This window comes from Phascolarctos cinereus, unplaced genomic scaffold (genome assembly GCF_003287225.1).
Source record: "Phascolarctos cinereus isolate Bilbo 61053 unplaced genomic scaffold, phaCin_HiC Scaffold_4;HRSCAF=312, whole genome shotgun sequence".
Lineage (NCBI taxonomy): Eukaryota > Metazoa > Chordata > Mammalia > Diprotodontia > Phascolarctidae > Phascolarctos > Phascolarctos cinereus.
Genome location: NW_027555847.1, coordinates 681,286,628 through 681,299,333, shown reverse-complemented (window position 1 = coordinate 681,299,333; position 12,706 = coordinate 681,286,628). Strand labels below are relative to the sequence as shown.

The following is a 12,706-nucleotide window of genomic DNA, read 5'->3' as shown; positions in this document are numbered from 1 at the left end:
GGGTAGACACAGCAACCTACCTTGTCCCGGATGTCTCTGTGCAGTGCTTGGTACTCCAGGGATGTAGGGTCAGGGTTGCTAAGGTTGTGGTTGATAATCCTGAAGTCAATCTGGTATTCCCCTTCTCCAGGGGTACTCTGGGATGAATAGCCTAGAGTTAGAGTAGAGGGAGGAACCAGTCATCAGACTCAGAGCAGGAATGGGCTTTAGTCAAACCTCATTTTACAGACAATGAATACTTTCCTAGATCGTGCCCCCAGTGTCAGAGTTAGGATTTGAACTTGGGGCCTCTAATTCCAAATCTAGCACTCTCCCTTTGGGCATGCTTTCTTCAGGAAGTTGTGGCCAGAAATAGGGACCCCACAATAATACACTGGGATTGAAGAGTGGATCCTAAGCCAGCCTTGTTGGAAATCAACATCAGAGATGAAGGGCTGGGGACAGGAGTGAGCCTGCCCTGCCCACCCACTCATTATTTTTATTGTTTTGTTTTAAAAGTCTGTTCAAGTTTTCTTAATGCCTTTTTGTTCTTATATTATATTCATTTCCAAATATAGCCTTCCCCTCCCTTACCCTGAGAGTCTCCTTTGTAATAAAGTGTTTCTAAAATCAGTTTAGCAAAACCAACTGACACTGTGACCTCCTCTGACAGCGTATTCAACGTTGCCCACTCGCACTCCCCCATCTCAACTCTTCTCTGGGCCAAGGCTTGATCATTCTGATTTGACAGAGCTGAGTTTGGGGGTTTTTGTCCTTTCCATTTACATTGCTGCAGCCATTGTCCATGTTGCTTTTCTAGCTCAGCTTACTTCACTCTACATCTGTTTTATACATCTTTCCATGTGTCTCTGAGTTCTTCATATTGATCATAACCTACTCACCACCTCCCCATCTTACCAGCAAGTATCCTTCAGCAGATTCCAAGACAGTGAGGGAGGGGAGGTGTTTTTGTTTGTTGGAGGGAGGGGGAGATACAAGTCTAGGGGAGCAGCAGCCCCAGCCGGTCTTGGAGCATCAATTTCCCTCGCCTTGAGAAGTGGGGACATTTTGCTTAAGAAAAGCCGTCATCCCCAAATATCTGCACAGCAAAGATCTTTAAAAATTAAACCAAATTTAGATTAATTTGGATTTGAACATTTCCCTGTGGCTACAGGGGTGGGAAATGGAGATATGCCTGAGGGTGTCTCCTAATCAGAGCTTGGATTCACTTCAGCTTGCTGACTCATACTCCAGCTGATAGCATCATAGAATCTCAGAGTCATCTAGCCTGAGCCCTCCTGAAGCAATAATCCTGACACTAGTCTATAAGAAGAGGTCGCAGGGGAAGGGAGAGTTGGAGGAAGGGAAGAAACTCCAAAGCGACAAGAACAAAAAACTTACACTGAGTGAAAATTACCCAAACGTTGTCGCTGGAATAAGAGTGACTGCTCACCGTTGAGGCAGAGGCTGGCTTTTTCCAATGTATAAGGTCCCAGCTTAGTGAGGCCATGAGTCTGGTTGCTCAATTCCATGTAAATCCTCTCTCTGTCGAGCACTGGGCTCGTGGGGCCTTTCTGCCAGATACATAGAGCATCCACTCTACTTGTTAGCCCATCCTTCTCAGGTCTGTGAAAAGACACACTGAATGTGACATGGTGCTGATGTAGGTGTTGTAAAAGCTGTCAGGAATCCTACCTTCTGGGGAAAGGGAAGTTGCAGCGCATGACTGTATGTTTCCTGGGGGTACTGTGTCACAAAGACTAGAAAAGATGGGCCGATGTGCCCGCGGCAACTTGGAATAAGTGACACTGATTAGGATGACTGGCAAACTTCCACTAGCTGGAAGAGCAGGTGTGTGGAACTGCCACAGGTACCCGATGGAGAAAAATCATCTTGGCAAGAGAAACTCATTCTACATAGTGACTTAGAAGGGAAATCATGTTCCTGAAAACCTGGAGCAGTGGATGGGGACTAAAGCACTTTGGGAATTAGACAGTCAGGGTACCAGAGCCCAAGTAGAAGCATAGAGGGAAGTAACTTATTGGAAGTCTAGTATGAGACCAAGGCATATCTTGAGGGGCTCAGGGGAAAAATCCCCAACTATCAGCCTCTAGGGCCTTACCTCAGAGAGATCAGTCCACATCCAGTGTAATATAAGCCAATGCTGCTATTTCTGAACAAGGGGTCCAGCTGACAAAGGAAGATTAGAGAATAACTCAGATAAATAAGGGATGGCTACAGTATGAAGGTATGGAGTAGGAAGTACAAAATCTCACCAGTCGCTGGAGGGCCCCTCCTGTGTCGTTAAATGTGGTAGAACCTGGGTGTCCCATATCTGCAGTGTAGCGTAGATTAGTGATGGTGAAGTTCAAGGTAAAATGTTGCAGTCTGGGGTCATTGGCTGCAAGAAAACAGGGAGAAAATGACCCTATCTGTGCTTTGGAAGGCTCAGGGGTTAGGGATGTCCGTCATGAGAGGGGACAGGGATGTTTCTAGCCCTGGCCTTCATTGCCAAAGTTTGTCTGGCCGGGGCCTTGTCCCCAGGGTACCACTGGCTTTCATCTTCCTTGCCTTTTGAGTGAGAAACAAGATAGCAAGTTCCCACAGGATTGTTCTGGTGAGGTAAGAGATCAACAGCCTGAAAGTTAATTCTTTTATGGCCTTTGTGATCTGGGACTCAGATCGGTATCACACACCGAGTCCTATATTTCCTTGCCCTGGCTTTGCAGATTAATGATGGAGGTTTGGAAAGACCTAGGGTTGGTCTGTCTTTTAGACAGCACATTCTGTCCTTTGCATAAGGGTGGCACTAGGCGAGTACTCTCCAGGGTACTGAAGCTTCCATTTTCTTACCTGTCCAGTATCCAGGTCCTGTGGGTCCCAGAGGGATTGCAGGTGGTGGTATGGTGGTTAGGCCAGGAGCTACAGAAAAGAATGTCATTATAGACCTAGACAGTGGTTACAGAAGAGTGAAACTGAGGTCATTCGGGCAATGGCACAGGATGTCACAAACAGATGGCGCTAAATAAATGCTTGCTTAATGGACTGAATAAAAGGGGTGTGTGTGTGTGTGTGTGTGTGTGTGTGTGTGTGTGTGTGTGTGTTGCAGCTGAGGTGTATTCTCAGTGACTTCATTCATAAGGGAAATGGAATTCAGAGCTACTAGGTATCTTATGAGGTGAATTTCTACCACATACTCCTCTTTCCCACAGAGTTGAACTTCGTCTGACCCCTATCCTTGACCTCTCTGTGGGTAAGTTTGAAAAGTAATCAGCAACCAACCTCTGACAGGGGAATCAGGAAACCAATGGCCATACATCTAATATTGGGAAGGGATCAAAAGACCCAGTGGTATGGGGTTTCTTCCTCATAGAATCTGAGCCCTCTAATAGAGGAATTGAGAAACCCATGGCCATGCGTCTATACTAGGAAAGGATGAAAGGACCCAGAAATCTGGGGTTTATTCCTCACAGAATCTAAAGTATCTCCCAGAAAAAAAATCATCCTGCCTCTTTGAGAAGATTCAGTGATGAGGAACTGACTACTTTCTGAGGCAGCCTGCTCTTCTTTGGGGACACATTTCTCATAACACTTGAGTGAGTTGTAGGGATTTTTTAAAGCAAAAGATGCTGCTACACACACTATCTCCTTGGGGCCAAAGCCCATTTGTCAAGAGGTGCATGTGGTTAAGGTTTCACAGATGGCCCAGGACTCAAAGGGGATTTGGTTGATAAAAACACTTACTGGTACCCGGTTGGGACAGATTTTGTTCGTTGTAACTTGGAAACCAAAGATGAACAATGAAACATGGAAGCAAAGGATAAAAGAAGAAAATTCAAATCAATTCAACACGTATCTACACCATGTACTGCACTGGGCTAGGTAGTGAGGCTACAGTGACACAATTTAAAAGTTCCTGCCCTCAAGGAGCTTATATCTTATTAGGAAAAGGAAGAGAGCATCCATGAGGCTCAAAGGGACAACTGAGGTGAGGAACCAGTTTGTTCTGCCTGAGCACCTGTGGGGAGAGGGCTATGTGCTTAAGGAGGTCTCCTGTCCACCCCTTAAGTCTCTGACTTGAATATTCCTGGTAGAAAAAAAAAGAGTAAATTTGTGGCTTGAGGGAATCCAGGATGGGGAAAACAGAGATGAGGTATCTGAATCAACTCACTTTTGCTTTTCCCTTTCCTATGGAAACAGAGGAAGGTAAACCCTTTCAGTGTTTGTCCTAGAAGTCCCCACATTCCCCTCCCCAGCCTCCTGGCCTACAGGTAGGCTTAGATACACCAAGAACAAAGCTAAGATGAGCTAGATCCAGAATCCTTCATATCTTCTTTTCTTGAACTCTCTGAAGTGCAAAGGGTGTCGAGGCCTCTCTAGTCCAATCTGGAGCTGGAGCAATAATCCCCCAGGCAGCAATCCCAACAAGTGTGCAAGAGCAATTAGCATGAATGGCAAAGGACTGAAGACTTGGCTTCTCGCAACAATGGAGAAGCAGGGAGAATTTTATAGTGACCTGCACAGAATGTATGATGTTCAACATTTTCTTTTGGCTAATTGACAGCTATTTCTGCTCAAAAGTACAGGCTGAAGCAGTACCAGATCGCATGAGAACATTCTGTTAGTGGCTAAGAAATGGAATGATTGATCCATGGAATACACAATAGTGACCAAAATGACCTAATGTTTGATAAACCCCAAAATCCATGCTATTGGGGCAAGAACTCATTATTCAACAAAAACTGCTGGGAAAACTGAAAAGCAATCTGACAGAAACTAGGCATAGACCAACATCTCACACCGTATACCATGATAAACTCAAAATGGGTACATAATGTCGACATAGAAGGGATATTATAAGTAAATTAGGGGATCATGGAAAAAATTATCCATGATAGAACCATAAATAAAAGAAGAATTTATAACCAAATAAGAATTAGAGAGGATGATGGGAGGCAAAACAGATAATATTGATTACATTAAATTAAAAAGATTTTGCACAAAAAAAAACCCCAATGTAGCCAAAATTAGAAGGAAAGGAGGAAACTGGGAGAAAATTTTACCACAAATGTCTCTTATGAAAAAAAAAAAAACATTTACCAAATATATAGGGAACTGAACTGTTTATTAAAATAAGAGCCACTAGGGACAGCTAGGTGGCACAACAGATAGAGCACTGGCCCTGGAGTTAGGAAGACCTAAGTTCAAATCCAGCCTCAGACACATAACACTCACTAGCTGTGTGACTCTGGGCAAGTCACTTAACCCCAACTGCCTCACCAAAACAAAAAAAGAAAGAAAAAAATAAGAGTCATTTTCCAGTTAATAAATTGTTAATATATATGGACAGGCAGTTTTCAGAAGAAAAAATTAAAACTATTAATAGTCCTAAAAAAATGCTCTAAATCACTAATAATTAGAGAAATCCAAGTGAAAACACTTCTGAGATACTACCTCACATCCATCAGTTTGGCTAACATGAAAGAAAAGGAAGATGACAAATGCTGGAGGACATAAGGAAAAATAGGTACACTAGTGCACTGTTGGCAGAGTTGTGAATTGGTCTGACCGTTATGGAGAATAATTTGTAAATATGCCGAAGGGACATAAAACTGCATATCCTTTGATTCAGAAATACAACTACTAGGTCTGTATCCAAAGAGATCAAAGAAGAGGGAAAGAACCCATAGAAATATGTATAAATATATTTTAGCACCTCTTTTTATGGTGGGAAAGAATTGGAAATTGAGGGAATTCCCCCATCAATTGGGAAATGGCTGAAAAAGTTGTGGTATATAAGTATGATAGAATACTATTGTGCTATAAGAAAAGACAAGCAGAATGGTTTCAGAAAAAACCTGGAAAGACTTACATGATCTGATGCAAAGTGAAGTGAGCAGAACAAGGAGAACGTTGTACACAGTAACAGCAGTGTTGTACAATGTTGTGAATGACTTAACTGTTCTTGGCCATACAATGATCTAAGTTTCTAAGACAACTCCAAAGTACTTACGATGAAAAAATGCTCTCCACCTCCAGAGAAAGAACTGATGCAGTCTGAATGCAGATTGAAGCACACTTTTTTCTACTTTCATTATTTTTCTTGGGGGGTTTTATGGTCTGTTTTCTTTTACAGCATGACTAATATGAAAATACATTTTGTATGACTGTGCATGCATAACTTACATCAAATTGATTGCCTTCTCAATGAGAGGAAGGAGGGAGGGAGCGAATATTGAACTCAATTTTTTATGTTAAAATTATTTTTACATGTAATTTGAAAAAATGAAATATTTTTAAAAGAAATGAAAAAATGTCCCATTATATACCCAAATATTTAAACTACCACTCTTTGTGGTAGCAAAGAATTACAAGCAAGGTAGATGTCTATTGATTGGGAAATGGCTAAATCATGGTACATGAATATAACGGAATATTATTGCACCATAAGAGACCATGAATAGGAAGAATTCTGAGAAGGATGGGGAAAGATTTAAATCAACTGAAACAGATTACAGTTGACAGAACTCAGAAAATTATATAATATATGCATATATGTAATATGTATTATGATAATCTAAATGGAAAGAAACCCCATAGCTGAACAATACCCATGACTAGCATTTATTCTGTGCTTTAAGGTTTGCAAAGGGCTTTGCATATTTTAACTGTCTAATTATAGTAACAAAGCTCGGCCCTGGAGAAATGGAGAAAATACATCTGTCTCTTTTTGTAGAAGTGGGATACTATGAGTACAAAATACTGTCAGACATCATTTTGCAGAATTGATTTTTTCCTCTTTAAAAACTTTGCTTCCAAAGCAAAGATTTTGGAAGAGAGAGGAAGATTTGAGAAGTGAGTGGCTGGTTAAGAAGACGATCTTCTAGAATGAGTTTTAGAATACAGGATACTAACTTAAAATATGGCAACTAATATCTCTAAATGTCAGGCTATTTTTGAACTCATCTTCCTGACTCAGGCCTGTTCTTTATTCACTATACTACCTAGCTGCCTTAAACTGAAAAGGAAGGGAGACTATTGCATGTACTTGTTAAGATGGATATTGTAAAGAATAGCCACAATTTTGGAAAAAGAATAGCAGTAGCAATACACAGAAATTCATAGGAGTCAAAAATATTGGAAAAGAACCTGGGATAAAGTCTGTGGCTGCAGATGTGTATACACAAATGAACAAGCCAGGGGAACCAGAGAGCTTACTTTAATGCAAGGAGGCAAATGTGACTTCATAAATATCACTGAGATTTGATGAGATGGGACACATAATGGGAACATGATTTTGAAAGGTAGATCTTCTTCAAAAGGAATAGGCAGATGATGTAAAGTATCAGTATATATTAAGAATGACAAATTCTTGAGTAAGTGCAGGAATCAGGTGGGGGAAGCATGAAGGAGAATATTTATATGAATACGAATGGAGGTAGAAAAAGAATCAATACCACCACTGGAGTATATCACACATCACCTAACTTTATCTCTTTGCAACTTTACCTGCTGGTCCCATTTCTGTCCTTTGAAGTCAGACAGAAAAAAATCAAGTTCTTAATGACTTATAGGCAATTAACATGATGCCTTAGGAAGACTTTAAGGTATTCTTCACCTGCCCAGTTCTTTCAACTAATCATGGTGGAGTCCCATAAAAATACTTCCTAGAGTAATGTGCAGCTGAGAGGCGGCTCACTGGATAGAGTACTGGGCCCTTGATTCTGGAAGGTATGAGTTCAAATCTGTTTTCAGATACTTACAAGCTGTTTGGGCCTGGACAAGTCACTTAACCCATGTCTGCCTTAGTTTTTTCAACTGTAAAATGAAGATAAAACTTACCTCACAGGGTTGTTGTGAGGATAAAATGAGATGATCTTTGTAAAGACTTTAGCACAGCACCTGGGACATAGTAGGTGCTTACTAAAGGGTTGTTCCCATCCTGCCCCTTTCCTTTGGGACAGCTCTAATGTTTCATGTCATTAGTCTTGGACCATCATATCAGTGTGCTGATTTATTTCTGGATCTTGATTCTGTCCAACATATCAGCTGCTGTCATCTAGTCATTTGCTGCCATTTATATCTCCATCTAGGTAACTAAGTGGCGCCATGGTGCATAGAGTGCCAGGCCTGGGGTCTGGAAGACTCATCTTTCCTGAGTTCAAATCTAGCCTCAGACACTCGCTGTGCGACCAGGGCAAGTCACTTAACCCTGTTTGTCTCTGTTTCTCATCTATAAAATGAGTTGGAGAAGAAAATGGCAAACCACTCCAGCATCTTTGCCAAGAAAACCCCAAATGGGGTCATGAAGAATAGGACGTGACTGAAACCTAAAATGATTGAACAACATCATCTCCATTTAAGTCACTGCTAAACATGTTGATCAGCACAGGACCAAAGAAAGAATTTTGTCGTAGCCATTAGGTGACAGCCAACTAGAGCCTATGAGGGATAGGATCCCTTGTGAAGTAGTGTGGGTAGACTCGGTCTTGTGCAGTTGGACTAACAAAGGATGAACAAGAAGGAAGACATCTGGATGTGCACAGCATCTGAAACTCAACAGGAAGGATAGGAGAAAAATGCTAATTCTGGGACTATGACAGGAGACAAGGTAGAAAATGAGCACTGATCCAAAGTGTTGCTCTTTCAAATTTCCCTGTTTCCATCAAAGGAACCACCATCCTTCCATTCTCCAGGTTTGTAACTTCTGCATTATCCTGGCCTCCTCCACTTTCCTTGCCCCACATCAGTTTCCAAGTCTTCTGTTTTCTACTTTCGTGATTTTCAACTAACCTCATCCCTCTAGTCACACAACGGCCACCATCGTTCATGCCCTCTCACTTAGATTATTGCAAAGGCCTCCTAATTGGTCTCACTTCCTTGGGTTTCTCCCTAATTCAGTCCATTGTATTCTCTGCTGCTAAAGGAATTTTTTTAAACCTAGATCTGACCATGCTCAGTCAACTGCAGTGACACTCCCAATTGCCTATTTTATTCTCTGGGACTAGCACTGTTTAGCTTTTAGAGCTCTTTCTAATTTGGCTCCAACCTCTCTTTCCACCCCCTCTTGTAGCCTGCAATCTTGCCAAGCTACTTTCTTTCTTTTCCTCATACAACATTCCATCTCCTGTCTTCATGTCTTTCCTCTGGACATCCTCCAGGCCGGGAATATATTCCCTCCTTACCTCTACTTTAGAGTCCCTCCTTTCATTTAAGACCCAGCTCAATCACCATCTTTTGCATGAGGTCTTTCCTGAATACCACTGCTAGAGCTTTCCCTCCCAAACTATTTTCTATATATTTGCATGTATTAACTTTATATTTAAGCTGCATGTTTACATATGTCCCTGTTCTCTCCCACTGGAATGTAAGCTTCTCATAAGTAGGAATTATTTCCTTTTTTGTGTTTGTATCCCCAGGTCCTAGCACTGTATCTGGCACATAGCAGTTGCTTAATGATTACTGTTTATTGATTGGTTAGTCACCATTGAGGTAGAGACTGTTCTTATCCAGGGTGTATGGGCCCAGCCTGCTGATGCCACGTGTCTGGTTGCTCACTTCCCAGTAGACTGTCTCTCTGTCTGGAATTGATTTAGTAGGGTCTCTCCAATGAGTGCACACGGCATCCACAGCTGTTGCTAAGCCATCTTTCTTTGGTCTAGGAAAAGACACATTGATAAGAGACATAGTACTAGGTTGGTGCTGGAGAGCCTGATGGGGGGACCACCCAGTGCATGGAGGGTGAAATTGATTTACCTGAGTTTTTGTGAAAATGGTTGATGATTGTGTGGGTAGGAGTGTTGAGCAGCTAATAAGCTCACAAAATAAAAACCTATTTATAATAGAGATCTTGTTCTAAGGAGTTACTGAGAAGGGAAATCACATTTCTGATAAACCATGCACAAAAGGTACAGGGATAAAGCAATCTGGGAATTTGAAAATAGAGCTCAAGACACTTGAATGTGAAGAAGCCACCTCAGTGGAGAGCCCAGGGGGTTTTATGTGCCCCTGAGGGGTCAAGGGACACATTCCAATTCTCATTCTATAGCCTCTGGAGTCTCACCTCAGGGAGGCCACTTTGCACCCGGTGTAGAAGTTGCCAATGCTGCTTCTCTTGAACAAGCAACTGAGCTGGAAAAGAAAAGAGGAGGTCAATGTGCTCAGTACTAGGCAGGTAAGAAGCCCAGGAAAGGGAAAGGCACAGCTGTACAGGTGGGACCTGGGGCGGGAATTGGGGAGGCTCACCAGGTTCTGCAGGATTATCTCTGTTCGGTTGAATTTGATGGACCCAGGGCGCCCCATGTCTTCTGTGTACATTAGGTTAGTGAGGGTGAAGTTCAGTGTGAAGGACTCCAGGCTCTGGCCATCAGCTGTAATAGAAGAGGGAAGAAATTTCATATTGGAGCCTGTAGAACACCAGTGGGCATAAGTGGGGATAGCCTGTGGATTCTGTCTTTATTCCTTTCTGGGAGGAAAATTCTGCCTCCTGGCCCCACTGATGCCCTTTGTTAGGGGACCTCTCCCCTTCCCTAATTCCCCTTTTCCTGGCTTCCCAACCCCTCATTTCTTCTCTAAAGACAGCAAGACACTCCAGGAAATGAATCAGAGATGCAGGTGCTCTCTACCTGTAGTGCTGGAGAATGATAGTGGAGCCAGAGAATGGAGCCATGATGGCTCATGTGTGGTCTGCACAGGAGCTGATGGAAAAAAGAAACCCTGATGAATAAAAAGCATTGCCAAGATCAGAATGTGATTGGCATAGGCAAGGCACATGACAACAGGGTGAAAGGCAGTGCCACTGGGTGGGAGCTCAACCCAGAGAAGTGGAAGGTGAGAGTCAAGCACTGTAGGAGGGAACAGGGCCTGGGGAAAAAGTCTTTGTTACTGAAGACTGTCAGGTTTGGGGCTTCCTGCCTGAGATGTTCTGGGCTGCTACTTTCTTCACCTTTAGAGAGGGATACAAGGTCTCATGACAAGTTCCCAAAGATATTGTTCTGACTAGATGTTCTCTTAACTCTTTACTTCTACCTCACCGAGTCCTTAGCCTCTTTCAAAACATAGCCCTGAGGCCTTCCCAAACTTAGTTTGTTCTCTCTCTTCTTCTATCCCCTTGAAATACCTTTGTTTTCACTCTGTCTGTATTTCATACATATTTAATCTGTTTGCCTGTAGAGAGAACGAGTTGCTGGAGAGCTCAACTTCTTTCTTTCTTCCTTGGCTTTGAATCCTGAGTGCCCAGAACAGTGCCTGGCACATAGCAGATGATGAATAATGCTTCCTAGGCTGAACTGAATTAACTGACAGAGAATAAAATTCTGCTCAGTCCCCGTGACACAGGACTGCAAGATAACATGACAAGTCACATGGCCCTAGCTTCCATTGCCCCTGCCTTGACAGGTGAATATGTCTCTGAACAATTAGAAAATTTAAAAGTCCTAGCAGTTGTTTACTCTCGTTGGGTTGTGCCAGGGCAATGATGTTGGGGAGGGGTGGTAGCAATCACTCTCCAAGGTGCTGAAGAGGCCGCAGTCCTACCTGTGGAGGTTCCCTTTCGTGTGGAGCCATGGAGAGTTGCAAATGTTGACGCATTGTCTAACCCAGAAATTGCAGAAAGAAGTGTCATTAGAGACGGTCGGACTGTGGCTACTCACTGATGGAGAACTCATCAAGGCTGTAGTCATCAGAGCACCAACATAGCACTCCCTCAGCCTCCATTTAGGGGAATGAGGGCTTTAATAATCATTCAATAAATGAGTCACTGTGCCATTCTGGCTACACTGGTGCCTAGCTTAGAGACTAGTAAGTAGAAATCAAGGCTACACAATATATAACCCTATAGTCCCCCTCTCACCACTTTTTCACAGAGCTGAGGTTCACCTGTGGACTTATGAATCCCCGCCCCGTGTCCTTATGGGAACAGCTTGGTGAGTCACCACCAGTCAAACTCTGACAGAGAAACTGGGGGATCTCGTAGGTTAAGTCCATAGCTCCAAGTCAGGAAAGGTCAGAACAATCTAGAACGCCTTTCCTCCTCTGTGAGGAGAGGCAGGCACTTTCTCCTCAGAGAATCTCAGAGCTTATAAGGTCCTCAAAGGCCATCTTGTTAAAAAAAAATTCACTCTTCAATGGCCCTGACAAGCAGCCATTACATCCGTGCTCAAAACCTTCAGGGATGGGAACTCATCATATCTTTCCCCCTCTAGGACTTTTCCTCTCTCAAGATACCTGAATGGATTTTAAGGGAAGGGACTAGAGAAGCCACGATTGTTTCATAATGTCAAATGTCCCTTTTCTCTACCTGGGATCTTTTCCACATGTAATTTTCAGCACTGGAAGCCTCCTCAGAGGGCATGTAACACAGGAATTCCCTAATATCTCTGAAAAAAGACTAGCCACCATCTTCCTGAAGAGTTACAGTGATAAGAAACTCATTCCATATCGAGGCAACTGATTCTGATATAGGGAGTCCTTTCTAATAACACTCAAGGGCACAGATTTTAGAGAAAGCCATGATGATTTCACTTTTCTCAGTCATACTATGGATCAATCCCACCAGTGAAGAAATTTCAGGAATCACAACTGGCCTGAGAATCAAAGGATATTTGTATAACAAGACACTTACTTGTCATGGTTTGGGCTAGACTGCGCTCATTATAACCTGGAAAATAAAGGATAGACAATGAAAGGAAATATCAAAGGAAATGGGAAGAGAACCAGAACATTTGAG

General features: G+C 42.7%; 1 protein-coding gene across 1 annotated transcript in view; it reads right to left on the bottom strand.

Annotated features, from left to right (window-relative positions):
* LOC144456598 (mucin-16-like) overlaps window positions 1-12,706 on the bottom strand; it is a 40,153-nt gene that overhangs the window by 15,066 nt on the left and 12,381 nt on the right. Inside the window, exons 12-22 of the mRNA XM_078151830.1 lie at window positions 12,602-12,637; window positions 11,515-11,571; window positions 10,605-10,676; window positions 10,225-10,349; window positions 10,043-10,110; window positions 9,465-9,637; window positions 2,833-2,901; window positions 2,256-2,380; window positions 2,102-2,169; window positions 1,433-1,605; window positions 21-151 (exon numbers count right to left, since the gene is read on the bottom strand). Coding sequence (XP_078007956.1) covers window positions 21-151; window positions 1,433-1,605; window positions 2,102-2,169; window positions 2,256-2,380; window positions 2,833-2,901; window positions 9,465-9,637; window positions 10,043-10,110; window positions 10,225-10,349; window positions 10,605-10,676; window positions 11,515-11,571; window positions 12,602-12,637 — 1,097 coding nt within the window. The remainder of the gene's footprint in view (window positions 1-20; window positions 152-1,432; window positions 1,606-2,101; window positions 2,170-2,255; window positions 2,381-2,832; window positions 2,902-9,464; window positions 9,638-10,042; window positions 10,111-10,224; window positions 10,350-10,604; window positions 10,677-11,514; window positions 11,572-12,601; window positions 12,638-12,706) is intronic.